Raw genomic sequence first — 18,221 nt, 5'->3', positions numbered from 1 at the left:
TTGAGAAAGTCGTAACTTGGTGCCAAAATAACAACCTCTCCATCAATGTCAGAAAGACAAAGGAGATTGTGATTGATTTCAGGAAGCAAAGTAGTAAACACACCCTGGTAAACATTGATGGCGCCGAAGTAGAGATGGTCAAAAGCTTCAAGTTCTGAGTAATAAATATCACCAGCAATTTGTCCAGGACAAGCCACATCGAAGCAATGGCGAACAAAGTACACCAACACCTCTACTTCCTGAGAAGGCTTAGGAAGTCAGCTTGTCCTCAACAACCCACACCAACTTCTACAGATATGCCACAGAAAGTATCTTATTGGAATGCATTGCAGCATGGTTTGAGAACTGCTCCATCCAAGATCGCAAGAAATTGCAGAGAATTCCATTCAGTTTAGTCTAGTTTATTGTCATGTGTACCAAGGAACAGTGAAAAGCTTTTGTTGCATGCTAACCAGTCAGGAGAAAGACAATACATGATTACAATTGAAACATTTACTATATATAGATGCATGTTAAGGGAATAAGGTTTGTGCAAGGTAAAGCCAGTAAAATCTGATTAAAGATAGCCCAAGGATCACCGATGAGGTAGATAGTATTCAGGACTGCTCTCTTATTGTGGTAGAATGATAGCTGGAAAGAAACCGTCCCTGAATCTGGCGGTGTGTGTTTTCATACTTCTCTACCTTTTGCCCAATGGGAGAGAGCAGAAGAGGGAGTGGCCAGCGTGCGACTCGTCCTTGATTATGCTGCTGGCCTTGCTGAGGCAGTGTGAAGTGTAAATGAAGCCAATAGAAGGGAGGTTGGTTTGTGTAATGGTCTGCGCTGTCTGATGGGATGTGGTTCCTGAAGCCGATCACTCTCCTTTGTCTTGCTGACATTGAGAGAAAGGTTGGTATCTCGACACCAACACACAGGTTTCTCAATCTCTTTCCTGTACTCCGGTTGTGAACATAGCGCAGACCATCAAGCAAACCAACCTCCCTTCCACGGACTCCACCCTACACTTCACGCTGCCTCGGTAAGACCTCGGTAAGATTCCAGGACCAGTCTTACCCCTATCACTCGCTCTTCTTCCATCTCCCATCAGGGAAGAGGTACAGAAGTTTGAAAATCCATACCTCCTATTGTGTATTGCCCGGAACCTCGTCGCCAATTGTTATCTGTTGCCCAGAACAATAACCACAATGGAGTAAGTAAGGTGACAGTAGTTTTCTAATTAACTTTGAACTTTAAACATCATGGTAACTTACAAGATGGTTGCAGCCTTTTAGAGGCCGATTCCCACGCAAGTCCCGCGTAACCATCCTCTGATTATATATTTTTTCATATTTCAGATACAGCGCGGAAACAGGCCTTTTCGGCCCACCAAGTCCGCACCGCCCAGTGATCCCTGCACACTAACACTATCCTACACCCACTAGGGACAATTTTTACATTTACCCAGTCAATTAACCTACATACCTGTACGTCTTTGGAGTGTGGGAGGAAACCGAAGATCTCGGAGAAAACCCACGCAGGTCACGGGGAGAACGTACAAACTCCTTACAGACGGCGCCCGTAGTCAGGATCGAACCACACTCCAAAGACGTACAGGTATGTAGGTTAATTTGACTGGGTAAATGTAAAAAATTGTCCCTAGTGTGTGTAGGATAGTGTTAATGTGCGGGGATCGCTGGGCGGCGCGGACTTGGTGGGCCGAAAAGGCCTGTTTCCGCGCAGTATATATATGATATGATATGATTAGAATGTGTTTTCAATCTACCACGCGCACACACACCAGCGACGTTCCTGGCCGGTAGGGATGTTGGCATGCATGCTCGTTGAGATGCCGTGAGTATGTGCGGGAGTTACTGTTCTGAACCGTACACCTTCAGATTCAGGGACAGTTTCTTCCCAGCATATCAGCCAATTGAGTCATGCTCTCACTCCCATCTCCCATGGGAGGTGGACCTCCCATCTACCGCATTGGAGAACCTTCAACTATCGTTAATAGATACAAAATGCTGGAGTAACTCAGCAGGACAGGCAGTATCTCTGGAGAGAATGAATGGATCGAGACCCTTCGGGTCGAGACCCTTCTTCAGACTGTCAGGGGAGAGGGAGATAAGGTGTGAAAATGACAGATCAAAGCAGATGGTGATAAGCAAATGTAGAATGGTTCTACATTAGAAGGAGTACAGAAATGTCACTCATTCCCTCTCTCCAGCGATGCTGCCTGTCTCACTGATTTACTACACATGTTTATCCTCGATGTAAACCAGCATATGCAGTTCCTTCTTACACATTTGAACTATCTTTACTGGACTTTGTCAGACTTATATTACATTAAATGTTGCACCCTTTGTCTGCATTTATACACTGTGGGAGACTTGACTGTAATCATGTGTAGTATTTTATTGACTGGATATTACGCCATAAAATGTACCTCGGTACATGTGACAATAATAAACTAATCTAAACTAAACTAAACTGAAGTCCCTGCCAACCTGAAGGGTTGAAGAACACACTATAACTGCCTTACAATGGTGTTTTGTGGTTAATTTCAGCAGTCATTAAGTCGTATTAGTCCAAGTCATCATGAAACTTTCTTTGCTTCATTAGGTTGGAGACCAGATTATAGAAGTGAATGGAAGGAGTTTTCTCAATATTCCCCACGACGAAGCTGTAAAAATGTTGATGTCTTCTCGCCACCTCATTCTGACGGTAAAAGATGTTGGGAGATTGCCCCATGCCCGTACAGTGGTGGATGAGACCAGTTGGATAAGTGGCCTTGACATGAATGAGACTGCTGGAACAGAGTAAGACACAGCTCCCTTTGATTCTGTTCATCTATAGAATTAATGGGTTTATTGTCAGAAATAAATCAGAGTGTGTGTAAGCTGCAGTTAAAAGGCAGTACACTGGGATAGCTCTTTGATGAAAGCTATGGTTTACAGTTACGGTAACCTTTATCTTCTCTGCCAGTTTATGGTTGCATCCACAATCCTGTGCTTGAGCACTCATTTACATAACAAGCACCTGTTCAGTGAATTCTTAACGTGATCAGGCCCTGGAGATTTATCTATCTTCATCCATTTTAAGTGCTCAGTAACTCACCTACTGTAATACAGACCGTCCTCCAGACTTTTCCATTACCTTTGCCAAGTTCCCTTGTCTTCATGTCCAAAGGCGTAGATTATTTTCTAAATGGGGAGAGAATCTAGAAATCGGAGGTGCAAAGGGACTTGGGAGTGCTGGTGCAGGATTCCCAAAATATTCATCTGCAATTCGAATCAGTAGTAATGAAAGCAAACGCAATGCTATTTATTTCGAGAGGGCTTGTATACAATAACAGGGATGTAATGGTGAGGCTCTATAAGGGGCTGATCAGGCCTCATTTTAAATATCGTGAGCATTTTGGGCACCATATCTGAGGAAGGACGGGGTCCAGAGGAGGTTAACAAGAATGATCCCAGGAATGAGTAGGTTAACATATGATGAGCGTTTGACGGCACTGGACCTATATTCGCTGGAGTTTAGAAGAATGAGGGGAGATCTCATTGAAACTTACAGAATAGTGAAAAGCTTGGGTAGAGTAGATGTGGAGAGGATGTTTCCACTAGTGGGAGAGTCTAGGACTGGAGGTCATAGCCTCAGAATTAAAGGACATTCTTTTAGGAAGGAGATGAGGAGGAATTTCTTTAGTCAGAGGGTGGTGAATCTATGGAATTCTTTGCCCTAGAAGGCTGTGGAGGCAAAGTCAGTGGATATATTTAAGGAAGAGATAGATCGATTCTTGATTAGTACAGATGTCAGAGGTTATGGGGAGAAGACAGTAAAATGGGATTAGGTGGGAGAGATAGATCACCATGATTGAATGACAGAGTAGACTTGATGGGCCGAATGGCCTAATTCTTCTACTGTCACTTATGATCTAATGATGACTTGATCGTATGGATTTAGAACTGGCTTCTTTATAGAAAACAAAGGGATGGGGTGGAAAGTAAGTATTCTGGCTGGTGGTCTGTGACCAGTGGAGTCCCGCAGGAATCTGTGCTGGGACCTCTGATGTTTGTGATGTATATAAATGACCTGGACCTGAATGTAGATGGGTTAGTGAGAATGTTTGCTGACACACCAAAATTGGAGGAGTTGCAGACAAGTTGAGGAAAGCTGTCAGAAGATATAGCGTGATATAGACCAGCTGCAGAAATGGGCGGAGAAAAGGCAGATGAAGTTTAACCCAAGCAAATGTCAGGTGTATTTTTGGAGGTTGAATATAAGGGGAAAGTCATGAAGCTGCTCTATAGGACTTTAGTTAGGCAGTATTTGGGCTATTGCGTGTAGTTCCGGTCACTCCATTACAGTAAAGATGTGGAGGCTTTGGAGAGGGTGCGGAGGTTTACCAGAATGCTGCCTGGATTTGAGGGTTTCAGCTACAGGGAGAGATTGGATAGACTTGGATTTTTTCTCTGGAATGTCAGAGGTTGAGGGGAGGCTAGATAGCAAATTGGGATATATAGATAGGATAGGCAGCCAGAACCTTTTTTCCCCAGGGTGGAAATGTTCAGCACCAGAAGGCATAGCTTATAAGTTGAGAGGGGGAAGGTTCAATGGAGAAGTGCAGGGCAAGGTTTTTACACAGTGCATAATAGGAGACTTTGCCAGGGGTGGTGGTGGTGGTGGTAGGTACAATAGTGGCATTTAAGATGCTTTTAGATAGGCACATGGAAGTTCAGGGATTTGAGGCATATAGATCATGTACAGGCAAATGAGATCAGTTTAACATGGCATCATGTTTGGCACAAACACTATAGGCCGAAGGGCCCTTTCCTGTGGTGAAGAGAGACACACAAATGCTGGAGTAACTCAGCAGATCAGGCAGCATCTTTGGAGAAAAGGAATAGGTGACATTTTGAATCGAGACTTTTTCAGAATGAACTGTACCTGTTCTAATATTTTTAAGAAGTGAGAAAAATCTTTTAAAATGTTTGAGCACGGTCCGCCAAGGCCTAATAGATCTCGCGATAGCTAACCATTTTAACCCCTCTTCCCATTCCCATACTGACCTTTCCGTCTTGGGCCTCTTCCATTGCCAGAGTGAGGCCATACACAAACTGGAGAAACAGCACCTCATTCCGTTTGGGTAGCTTACAACCTAGCAGTATGAACATTGAATTCTGTGGCTAACCAGTGGTTTGCATCTTGATGGTTATCAAAAATTATAGCAGGATCTTGATCATCCTTGATTAGCTGGGCAAGTGGGCTGAGAAATGGCTGATGGAGTTAAATGTGGGAAGTGTGAGGTATTGCATGTTTGGAAGTCAAACAAGGGCAGGGCCATCACAATGAATGGCAGGGCTCTGGGGTGTGTTGTCGAGCAAAGGGATCTAGGAGAGCAGGTACATAGTTACCTGAAAGTGGTGTCACAGGGAGAGAGGGTGGTCAAGAAGGCTTTCGTTGAGCATAAAAATTGGGCATAAAAATTGGGGTGTTATGTTTTAGTTACACAATACAGTGGTGAGGCCTCATTTGGAGTATTGTGGTCAGTTATGGTCACCCTGCTGTAGAATGATGTCGTTAGGCTAGAAAGCGTGCAGAGAAGATTTAAGAGCATGTTACCAGGACTTGAGGGCCTGAGCTGTAGAGAGAAGTTGGACGGACTAAGGCTTTATTTCTTGGAGCACGGGAGTCTGGGGGGTGATCTCAGAGGTGCATAAAATCATGAAGGCATTACATAGGGTTATTACACAGAGTATTTTACCCAGAGAAGGGAAATCCAGAACCAGAGATGAGGCTTAAGGTAAGGAGGGAAATAATTATGAATGAATGAAACATTTAATTTATTCATTCAATAAGTGGTAGTGGGGGCTAAGGACAGTTGATAAGGGACTTAGGAGTGCTGGTGTAGGATTCCAAAAAGGTTAATTTGCAAGTTGAATTGGTGGTAAGGAAGGCAAATGCAATGTTAACAATTATTTTGAGATAATGCAAATGCAATGTTGCCAATTATTTTGAGAGAACTCGAATAAAAATAACAGGGATGTAATGCTGTGACTTTATAAGCCACTGGTCAGACTGCATTTGGAGTATTGTGAGCCGTTTTGGGCCCCATTGCTGAGGAAGGATGTGCTGGCATTTGAGAGCGGGTTTATGAGAATGATCCTGGGATGAGAATGATCCTGCCTGCCCCCACAGTGATGTCACACTGGCCAACGTGCTCAACACCTTCTTTGCTCGCTTTGAAACCGGCAACAACACCATGAGTGGAAAAATTCTGGCCTCAGAGGATGAACAGGTTCTCACGCTGAGCACACATGATGTACAGCGCGCGCTGCGGAGGGTCAGTCTACGCAAGGCTGCAGGCCCGGACGGAGTCCCAGGACGGGTACTTAAGGACTGTGCTGACTAGCTTGCTGAGGTATTTACAAGGATATTCAATCTGTCTCTATCTCTGGCAACAGTCCCGAAGTGCCTGAAGTCAGCCACCATAGTACCGGTGCCGAAAAAAGCAAACATCAGCAGTCTGAACGACTACCGTCCGGTTGCCCTCACACCGATAGTAATGAAGTGCTTGGAAGGTTGGTCCTCTCCCACATCAAAGCCATCATCCCTGCCTCACTGGACTCGTATCAGTTTGCTTACAGAGCTAATAGATCCACAGAGGACACCATCTCTCTGGCTCTTCATACCGTCCTGACTCACCTGGAGAGACAGGGCACATACATGAGGATGCTATATAAAGGCTATAGCTCTGCCTTCAATACTGTCATCCCCACTAAGCTCCAAACTCCACCAGCTTGGCCTCAGCTCGTCACTATGCAATTGGATCCTGAATTTCCTGTCGGAGCGCCCTCAGGTAGTGAAACTGGGCCTCCACCTGTCCTCCACTACCACTGAGTACTGGCACACCACAGGGTTGTGTATTGAGCCCCATCCTCTACTCCCTCTTCACACATGACTGTGTTCCTGCATTCCCAACCAACACCATTGTCAAATTTGCAAATGACACAACGGTGATCGGGATGATCTCCAACGGCGATGAATCAGCCTACAGAGCGGAGGTGCAGAACCTGGCGAGCTGGTGCTCAGAGAACAACCTGTCCCTAAACAGCTAAGACCAAGGAGCTAATCATCAACTTTAGAAGGTCACAGAATGCCGAATACGCTCCAGTCCTCATCAACGGGGACAGAGTGGAGAGAGTGTCCAGCTTCAGGTTTCTGGGCATACACAATTCAGAGGACCTCCCATGGTCCACCAACACCGCTGAGCTAGTCAAGAACACCTCAAAAACATTGCCCGTCTCCGTCCATCCCTCTCCTCCACAGCTGCAGAAACCCTCATCCACGCCTTCATCACCTCCCGTCTGGACTACTGCAACAGCCTCCTCTATGGCGCACCCTCAAAAATCATCAATAAACTTCAATACATTCAAAACTCCGCTGCCCGTCTACTCACACACACCTCGATCCGTGACCATATCACCCCCGTCCTTTATAAACTCCACTGGCTCCCCATCCCCCAGAGAATCCAGTACAAAATCCTCCTCATAACCTACAAAGCCCTCCATAACCTGGCCCCATCCTACCTGACCGACCTCCTCCACAGGCACACTCCCACCTGCACCCTCCGCTCTGCCGCTGCCAATCTCCTATCCCCCCACATCCGGACTAAACTCAGATCCTGGGGGGACAGGGCTTTCTCCATCGCTGCTCCCACCCTATGGAACTCACTACCCCAAACCGTTAGAGACTCCCCCACACTCACCACATTCAAAACATCGCTGAAGTCTCACCTGTTCAGTACTGCCTTCAACCACTGAAGGTCACCTCACCTACTGTCTCCTTTCTCTGTTCATTTATTTATTTACTTATTTATCTATTTATTAATTTCCCTATGTTCTCAAAATCTCTGTAAAGTGTCTTTGAGTATATGAAAAGCGCTATATAAATAAAATGTATTATTATTATTATTAAGAAAGCACAGGACGGGCTGTTTTTCCTGGGAATGCTGAAAAAGGCTGGTCTGCCCCAACAGTTGCTGATGACCTTCTACCCCTGCACCACAGAGAGCATACTGACATACGGCATCGATGTGTGGTATCTCAGCAGCAAGGCAGCGGATAGGAGAGCTCTTCAGCGGGTCATCTGCAGAGTGCAGAGGATCATTGGAATACAGCTACCAGCCCTGGAGGACATCTACAACGCACGCTGCCTCAGGAAAGCCACCAGCATCTACAAGGACTACACACACTCATGCCACCGTCTGTTTGAACCATCTGGCATACGTTACAAGGCCTTCTACGCTCGCACCTCCGGACTAAGAAACAGCTTTATTCCTAGAGCTATTGCTGCTCTGAATCGGACCTGCTGAGAGCCCCCCCCCATGATCTGTCTCTGCCCCCATGGTCATCTGGCACAATTGACCCTGCATGAACCTATTTGCACGTTACCTTGTTTCTTTTTTTTCTCCCTTCTTTTTGTTGTTTTTGTTTTCACTGTGTTTTATCTATTTTATAGCATCGATATGGAAGTGGCATTCTTAATCTCGTTGTACTTGACAATAAAGATATATTGATTGATTGGATTAACATACGATGAGCGTTTGCCAGCAATGGGTCTGTACACACTGGAGTTTAGAATAATGAGGGGTGGTCCTCATTGAAACATCAATTAGTGAAAGATCTGGATAGAGTGGATGTAGAGAGGACGTTTTCACTAGTGGGAGAGTCTATGACCAGAGGGCACAGTCTTAGAATGGAAGACAATAGGCAATAGGTGCAGAAGTAGGCCATTCGGCCCTTGGAGTCAGCACCGCCATTCAATGCGATCATGGCTGATCATCCACAATTCCTGCCCTCTCCCCGTACCCCCTGAATCAACTATCATTAAGGGCTCTATCTAACTCTCTCTTGGAAGCATCCAAATAATTGATCTCCACTGCCTTCTGAGGCAGAGAATTCCACAGATTTACAAATGAGTGAAAAAGTTTTCCTCATCGCCGTCCTAAATGGCCTACCCCTTGTTCTTAAACTGTGGCCCCTGGTTCTGGACACTCCCAACATTGGGAACATGTTTCTTGCCTCTAGCATGTCCAATCCCTTAATAATCTTATATGTTTCAATAAGATCCCCTCTCATCCTTCGAAACTCCAGTGTGTACAAGCCCAGTCACTCCATCCTTTCAACATATGACAGTCCTGCCATTCCGGGAATTAACCTAGTGAAACTATGCTGCACTCCCTCAATAGTAAGAATGTCCTTCCTCAAATTTGGAGACCAAAACTGCACGCAGTACTCCAGGTGTGGTCTCACTAGGGCCCTGTACAACTGCAGAAGGACCTATTTGCTCCTATACTCAACTCCTCTTGTCATTAAGACCAACATGCCATTAGCTTTCTTCACTGCCAGCTGTACCTGCATGCTTACTTTCAGTGACTGATGAACAAGGACAGCCAGATCTGGTTGTACGTCCTCTTTTCCTAACGACATCATTCAGATATTAATCTGCCTTCCTGTTCTTCCAACCAAACTGGATAACCTCACATTTATCCACATTAAACTGCATCTGCCATGCATCTGCCCACTCACACAACCTGTCCAAGTCACCCTGCATCCTCATAGCATCCTTCTCATTGTTCACACTGCCACCCAGCTTTGTGTCATCTGCAAATATGCTAATGTTACTTTTAATCCCTTCATCTAAGTCATTAATGTATATTGTAAATAACTGCGGTCCCAGCACCAAGCCTTGCAGTACCCCACTCGTCACTGCCTGCCATTCTGAATGGGACCGGTTAATCCTTACTCATTGTTTCCTGAGTGCCAACCAATTTTCTATCCATGTCAGTACCCTACCCCCAATACCATGTGCTCTAATTTTGCCCACTAATCTCTGATGTGGGACCTTATCAAAGGCTTTCTGAAAGTCCAGGTACACTGCATCCACGGGCTCTCCCTTGTCCATTTTCCTAGTTACATCCTCAAAAAATTCCATAAGATTAGTCAAGCATGATTTCCCCTTTGTAAATCCATGCTGACTTACAATCCTGTTACTGCTATCCAAATGTTCCGCAATTTCTTCTTTTATAATTGACTCCAGCATCTTCCCCACCACTGATGTCAAACTAACTGGTCTATAATTTCCCGTTTTCTCTCTCCCTCCTTTCTTAAAAAGTGGGATAACATTAGCTACCCTCCAATCCACAGGAACTGATTCTGAATCTATTGAACATTGGAAAATGATCATCAATGCGACCACGGTTTCTAGAGCCACTTCCTTAAGTACCCTGGGATGCAGACCATCAGGCCCTGGGGATTTATCAACCTTCAGTCCCATCAGTCTACCCAACACCATTTCCTGCCTAATGTGAATTTCCTTCAGTTCCTCCGTCACATTCGGACCTCTGTCCACTAGAACATCTGGGAGATAGTTTGTGTCTTCCTTAATGAAGACAGATCCAAAGTACCTGTTCAACTCATCTGCCATTTCCTTGTTCCCCATAATAAATCCACCTGCTTCTGTCTTCAAAGGGCCCAAATTTGTCTTAACTATTTTTCTCCTCTTCACATACCTAAAGAAGCTTTTACTATCTTCCTTTATATTCATGGCTAGCTTACCTTCGTACCTCATCTTTTCTGCCCGTATTGCCTTTTTAGTAATCTTCTGTTGCTCTTTAAAAGAATCCCAATCCTTTGGCTTCCCACTCATCTTTGCTATGTTATACTTCTCTTTTATTTTTATACTGTCCTTGACCTCCCTTGTCAGCCACGGTCGCCTCTTACTCCCCTTAGATCTTTCTTCCTCTTTGGAACGAACTGATCCTGCACCTTCTGTATTATTCCCAGAATTACCTGCCATTGTTGTTCCACTGTCTTCCCTGCTAGGGTCTCTTTCCAGTCAACTCTGGCCAGCTCCTCCCTCATGCCTCCATAGTCCCCTGTGCTCAACTGCAATACTGACTCCGATTTTCCCTTCTCCCTCTCAAATTATAGATTAAAACGTATCATATTATGATCACTACTTCCTAATGGCTCTTTTACTTTGAGTTCCCTTATCAAATCCGGTTCATTACACAACACTAAATCCAGAATTGCCTTCTCCCTGGTAGGCTCCAGCACAAGCTGCTCTAAGAATCCATCTCGGAGGCACTCCACAAACTCCCTTTCTTGGGGTCCAGTACCAAGCTGATTTTCCCAGTCTACCTGCATGTTGAAATCTCCCATAACCTTTGCGACATGCCAATTTTAACTCTTGATTCAACTTGCACCCTATATCCAGGCTACCGTTTGGGGGCCTGTAGATAACTCCCATTAGGGTCTTTTTACCCTTACAATTCTTCAGTTCTGTCCATACTGATTCGACATCTCCTTATTCTATGTCACCCCTTGCAAGGGACTGAATATCATTCCTTACCAACAGAGCAACCCCACCCCCTATGTCCACCTGTCTGTCTTTTCGATAGGTCGTATAGCCATGAATATTCAGCTCTCAGCCCTGGTCCTCTTGCAGCCATGTCTTTGTAATTGCCACAACATCATACTTGCCAATATCTAACTGAGCCTCAAGCTCATCCACTTTATTTTTTATACTTTGCGCATTCAAATACAACACTTTAACTTTGGTATTCACCTCCCCTCTCACACCGGTCACTAAGGATGTACCTTTAGAAAGGAGATGAGGAGGAATTTCTTAATTCAAAGGATGGTGAATCTGTGGAATTCATTGCCACAGACAGCTGTGGAGGCCAAGTCCATGGATATTTTTACAACGGAGATTGACAGATTCTTGATTCGTACAGGTGTCAGTGGTTATGGGGAAAATGCAGAAGAATGGAGTTGAGAGCCAAAGATAGATTTGCCATGATTGAATAGTGTATCCCTGGGATGGAGGACTTTCATATGAAGAAAGACTGGATAGACTAGGCTTATACTCGCTGGAATTTAGAAGACTGAGGGGGGATCTTATAGAAACATAAAAATTCTTAAGGGGTTGGAGAGGCTAGATGCGGGAAGATTGTTCCCGATGTTGGGGAAGTCCAGAACTAGGGGTCACAGCTTAAGGATAAGGGGGAAGTCTTTTAGGACCGAGATGAGAAAACATTTCTTCACACAGAGAGTGGTGAGTCTGTGGAATTCTCTGCCACAGAAGGTAGTTGAGGCCAGTTCATTGGCTATATTTAAGAGGGAGTTAGATGTGGCCCTTGTGGCTGAAGGGATCAGTGGGTATGGAGAGAAGGCAGGTACAGGTTACTGAGCTGGATGATCAGCCATGATCATATTGAATGGCGGTGCATGCTCGAAGGGCCGAATGGCCTACTCCTGCACCTATTTTCTATGTAGACTCGATGGGCTAACTCTGTTCCTATGACTTATGTGAACTCCAATTTTAGAGGGTGAAAGTTTAATGGAGATGTGGGGGCAAGAAACAGGTGGGAGCCTAGAGTGCATTGCCAAGTTGGTGGTGGAGGCAGCTACAATAGTGGTATTTCAGAGGTTTATGGATAGGCACATGGAAGTGTAGGGATTAGAGGAATATGGATTATATACAGGCAAATGAGATCAGTTTAGCAAGGCTTCGCTCGGCACAAGCATTGTGGGCCCTAGTTTGTTCCTGTGCTATACTGTTCTATGTTTTCTATTCTAATAGCCGCAAAGACCCTGCAGATGCTGAAGATATCTACTTAATAATTATGTATCTTTTGCTCATTATGCCTTGAAATTATGTTTGGAATTTTTTATAAGCAAATATACCATCATCAATGTTCAGTCATTGAAAGATATCATCCCTTGCAGTTTTGATCAAGAATGCAGCGTAGGTACTGCCATAACTGTGTTCTGGAGGGGGATGGTGTGGGAAGGGGGAATCAGAGGTAAGCATTATCGATGCCTTTGGCTCTGCGCCTATGTTTATTTCTAAAACAAATGATAGAAAGGTAAGGAAAATCAAGGTTTTCTGGCAGATGTGGGACAGAGCACAAAAAGCAGAGACTGAATAAATATTGTGTGTTCACTGAGCTGCTTGCATATACGCTGTCAGCACAGTCGCTGAAGGGTTGTAGTCATTTTCAAGATGGCCGCGCCGTTGTGTTTGGCTGCCTGTCGTCGCTCACCTGGAGATCGTAGTGTTCTTCGAGCCACTTTGGTCTACGACCGCCGAACCCTCCTGTTGATCCGACCCTCCGTCGTCGACTTCTTCAGTCCAGGTCCCGGACAAAGTTTCTTCCAGCGATCGCTCCTCGATCAACTCCCGGTAGATGTGCGGGCCCAGCCTTACATGCACCGCCGCACGCACCGCGCTAGGAGGCGGGGTAAACGCGCGGGAACATTCGAAAATTTAAAAAACCTCGCCCGCGCTCATCCAACAGCGGCCTACCTCGCCCAGCACTGCGAAGTCGGACCTGGTCGACCTTACAGCTCCATCCACCGGCGCTCCCTCGAGCTCAGGTATGCCGCTCTTCGACCGATCATCCCGGTCCCTGGACTGCCTGCCCGTGGGCTCCCAGCAAGGCCATCTGTGAAGCGCAGCGGCGTGGTCTCCCTGAACCTCCGCCCGCTGGCGTGGGAGCTGCTACCGGACCGAAGCTCACCTGCTGTCCCTGCTGTCCCTGCTAAAGTGGCCCTGATCAACGTAAGATCCCTACAGAACAAGACCTTCATCCTCAACGACTTCTTCATCACCCGTGGATTGGACTTCTTACTGCTCACAGAATCCTGGCTTAACCCTGGTGAGCTTGCTCCACTCGTGGAACTCTGTCCTGATAACTGTCACTTCTTCACCTCGCCTAGGCTCTCTGGACGCGGTGGGGGCTTAGCCACTGTGTTTAAGAAACATTTCAACTGCCGCCTCCTGAACGCTGATCATTTCTCCAGTTTCGAGGTGCAACTAATTAAAGTAGGCCTAGCCTATCCCCTCTTAATTGTTCTTGTGTATCGCCCACCAAAAATGCATAAGGACTTCATCACCCAATTTGCTGATCTGATTTCTAGCATTTTGCCCAAATTTGACCGGATCATGATTCTTGGTGACTTTAATATTCATGTTTGCTGTCCCACTAAGCCTCTTGTGAGTGAATTTATGCACCTGGTTGAGTCCTTCAATCTGACTCTTCACACCACGGGACCCACTCACAAGTTAGGCCATACTCTCGACCTAGTGTTATCGTCCGGATTCCCAATCAACAACATTGAAACTACTGAAGCCTGTCTATCGGACTACAGCGCTATCATTTTTGACGCATCTCTGCCTTTATCTCCCGCAAAATCTCATCTCCCTGTTCGCTACTCCCGCGACATAAATTCATTGACTGCCAGTAAATTCTCCAAGGCTCTCACAGCTGCCCCCAACATCTGCACTATTGAGGCCTCTCCCCCCCATCTCAGCACTGAGGATCTCGCCTCTTTATTTAATATCACTTGCTCTTCCATCCTGGATTCTATCGCTCCCCTTAAAATGAAAAAGCCTAAGCCCAAAGGTCGGACGTGGCTTAATGACTCCACCAAAGCCCTAAGAAGGGAGTGCAGAAAATCAGAAAGGAGGTGGAAATGTGACAAGCTTCAAATTTCCTTCGAAATTCTGAGAAACAATCTTCTCAAATACCAGGAAGCAGTAAAGTCTGCTAGAGCACAATACTTCTCCGACCTTATTTCCAAAAACTCTCATAACTCCAAGGTCCTATTTAGAACAATTACCTCTGTCATATGTCCCGCCCCCAGTGCCAGCTTAGTTGGGTCCCCTGCTAAGTGCGAAGAATTCGCTAAATTTTTCACCAACAAAGTTGAGAATATTAGAATGAACATTTCCCCTCCCACCCGTGACCTAGCTGTCTCACTAGTCTGTTCATCTAAATTGGACTGCTTCCAACCCGTCACTCTATCCTCCCTTGCAAAGCTTGTCTCCGCTATGAAACCTGCAACCTGCCCCCTTGATCCAGCCCCCACTACCCTTCTGAAGGATGTCATTGCAATAGCCGGTCCCAGCATCCTCTCTATTATCAACAGTTCTCTGGCCACTGGCACTGTTCCAACCAGTTTCAAGCACGCGGTGGTCCAGCCCCTACTGAAAAAACCTAACCTAGACCCCACCTTGCCTAGCAACTACAGACCCATTTCCAAACTGCCATTCCTGTCAAAAGTCCTTGAAAAGGCAATCCTAAACCAATTAGTGCCCTACCTGCACCAAAACACCATCCTGGAAAGTTTCCAGTCAGGTTTCAGAGCCCACCACAGCACAGAGTCTGCCTTGTTGAAGGTACACAACGACCTGCTTCTCGCCATCGACACCGGCGACTGTGCAATCCTGCTCCTTCTCGACCTCAGCGCAGCGTTCGATACAGTGGACCACACCATCCTTATTGACCGTCTCCGGTACGCAGTTGGCATTGATGGCACTGCCCTGAGCTGGTTCGCTTCGTACCTCAAAGATAGGAGTTTCGCCATCAACATAGGCAGTTATTCCTCTGCTCCAGCTAGCCTCTCCTGCGGAGTTCCACAAGGCTCCATCCTCGGCCCCATTCTCTTCTCTCTATACATGCTCCCCCTTGGCCAAATCATTCAAAGGCACGGCATTTCTTTCCACTGCTATGCCGATGACACTCAGCTTTACCTCCCCCTGAAACCCAACAACCAGTCAAATTTAAACAGCCTCTCACACTGCCTTGAGGACATAAAATGTTGGATGGCACAGAACTTCCTCCAATTAAATGAGAGCAAGTCTGAGGTCATCCTATTCGGCCCCCCCGACTCCATCAAATTGATAACAGGCAGTCTTGGAAGCCTATCCTGCCTAGTCAAACCGCATGTCAAAAACCTCGGCATGATATTTGACTCTGCATTAAAATTTGATAAGCAAGTCAACGCTGTGGTAAAAGCCAGCTTCTTCCAACTTCGAACCATAGCTAAAATCAAACCTTTCCTCCAATTCGACGACACAGAAAAAATCATTCACGCTTTCATTTCCTCCCGCCTAGACTACTGCAACTCCCTATACACTGGGATCAGCCAATCTTCCCTGTCCCGCCTGCAACTGGTCCAAAACGCCGCAGCGAGACTCCTGACGGGTACCCGTAAAAGGGACCACATCACCCCGATTCTGGCCTCTCTCCACTGGCTCCCTGTACGGTACAGAATCAACTTCAAGCTCCTCCTATTCACGTATAAAGCCCTAAATGGACACTCCCCCCCCTACATCAAAAATCTTCTAACCCCCCTCTCTAACTCCAGGTCCCTCAGATCGGCCGACTTGGGGCTATTCACTATCCCGTGGTCTAGGCTTAAACTCAGGGGTGACCGCGCTTTTGCGGTTGCAGCTCCTAGACTGTGGAACAGCATCCCTCTCCCCATCAGAACTGCCTCCTCCATCGACTCCTTTAAATCCAGGCTCAAAACATATTTCTACTCCCTAGCGTTTGAGGCTCATTGAGGAGGCGCTGTGAACTGTTTGCGTGCTACTGTATGTTTTCATTTTTTTTCTATTGGAACCTAATCAAATGTACAGCACTTTGGTCAATGTGGGTTGTTTTTAAATGTGCTATACAAATAAAATTGACATGACTAGTGTGATGTTGCAGAAGACAGCTGCTACTTCCTGATGTCAGTGGGTGACAAGAGTTATTTACAATAGCCTCATTTTTCTCTTCCAGGATTGCCAGAGAAGATGCTGGGCAGGCAGTTGCAAAGGTAGGACAGAAATCTGTTTCACATGTTTGTGGTTAATTAATTTCCACGGTAATAGAACGAGCATCTAGAGGAGGTAGTTGAGGCAGGTACTATAACAACATTTGAGACATTTGAAGAGGTAAATGCATAGGAAAGGTTGAGTGGGATATGGGCCAAACATGGGAAGGTAGGACTAGCATAGATGGGATATCTTGGTTGGCATGGACAATTGTGCCAAAGGGCCTGTTTCCATGTTGCATGACACTCTAACTATGACTAATGCAACATTATAAATATCTATATATTATTACACCAGAGCATTTTTCATCAGTACATAGAACAGTTCTAAGAATGTTTTATCACATCATAGCACAATTTCCACAAGCCAGTGAAATGAGAAAGAAATTAAATTTATTCACTAAATCAATTGTCTGATATTATAGGGCAGATTGTGGAATGTGCACTACAAAAAAGACACATGTTTTTCTCGAAGGTAGACACAAAATGCTGGAGTAACGCAGCATCTCGGGAGAGAAGGAATGGGTGACATTTCGGGTTGAGACCCCAGCATTTTGTATCTACCTTCGATTTAAACCAGCATCTGCTGTGTTTTTTCCTACACATGTTTTTCTTTTTATCTCAGTTTTGTGAGACCTTGGTTTTAGGGGATACTAGCACAAGTGTGCCCGTTGGGCCCGTCCTCGTAGGGTTTCCATTGTAACCGGGAGGGGAGTGGGGGGGAGGGAAGAGGGAGGGAGGAGGGAGGTGTGGAGGGGAGGGGGAGGGGGGAGGGGAGGGGGAGGGGAGGGGGGAAGGGAGGAGGGAAGGGGGGGAGGGAGAGGGGAGGGAGGGGGGTAGGGGGGGTAGGGGGGAGGGAGGGGGACCTCCCCTTTTCCCAGTACCCCTCTTTCCCCGTTGGGCCCGTCCTCGTAGGGTTTCCATTGTAACCGGGAGGAGGGGAGGGAGGGAAGGGGGAGGGAGGGAGGAGGGAGGTGTGGAGGGAGGTGTGGAGGGAGGAGGGGAGGGAGGGGGAGGGGAGGGAGGGGGGTAGGGGGAGGGGGAGGGAGGGGGACCACCCCTTTTTACAGTACCCCTATTTCCCCGTTGGGCCCGTCCTCGTAGGGTTTCCATTGTAACCGGGAGGGGGGGAGGGAGGGAGGAGGGAGGTGTGGAGGGAGGTGTGGAGGGAGGAGGGGAGGGGGAGGGAGGGGGGGAGGGGAGGGGGGAAGGGGAGGGGGAAGGGGGGAGGGACGGGGGGAGGGGAGGGAGGGGGATCTCCCCTTTTCCCAGTACCCCTCTTTCCCCGTTGGGCCCGTCCCCGTAGGGTTTCCATTGTAACCGGGAGGGGGGGGAGGGAGGGTGGAAGGAGGGGGGAGGGGAGAGGGATGGAAGGGTGGAGGGAGGGGGGAGGGAGTGGGGGAGGGTGGGATGGAGGGAAAGAGGGAGGGGGGGAGTTAGGGGCTGAGTGGTGATGGAGGTTGGGATTGAGGGGGGAGGGAGGGGGGGAGGGAGGGAGGGAGGGGGACCTCCCCTTTTCCCAGTACCCCTCTTTCCCCGTTGGGCCCGTCCCCGTAGGGTTTCCATTGT

General features: G+C 46.9%; 1 protein-coding gene across 1 annotated transcript in view; it reads left to right on the top strand.

The window, feature by feature from the left end:
• The window catches only part of LOC144608407 (whirlin-like), a 78,110-nt gene extending 61,355 nt beyond the window's left edge, over positions 1 to 16,755 (top strand). The window contains exons 5-6 of the mRNA XM_078426139.1: positions 2,602 to 2,798; positions 16,619 to 16,755. Coding sequence (XP_078282265.1) covers positions 2,602 to 2,798; positions 16,619 to 16,691 — 270 coding nt within the window. The 3' untranslated portion in view covers positions 16,692 to 16,755. The remainder of the gene's footprint in view (positions 1 to 2,601; positions 2,799 to 16,618) is intronic.
• Positions 16,756 to 18,221: the final 1,466 nt, after the last annotated feature.

This window comes from Rhinoraja longicauda, chromosome 31 (genome assembly GCF_053455715.1).
Source record: "Rhinoraja longicauda isolate Sanriku21f chromosome 31, sRhiLon1.1, whole genome shotgun sequence".
NCBI lineage: Eukaryota > Metazoa > Chordata > Chondrichthyes > Rajiformes > Arhynchobatidae > Rhinoraja > Rhinoraja longicauda.
Note: the sequence above shows the minus strand (reverse complement) of the source record. Positions and strands in the feature narration are given on the sequence as shown.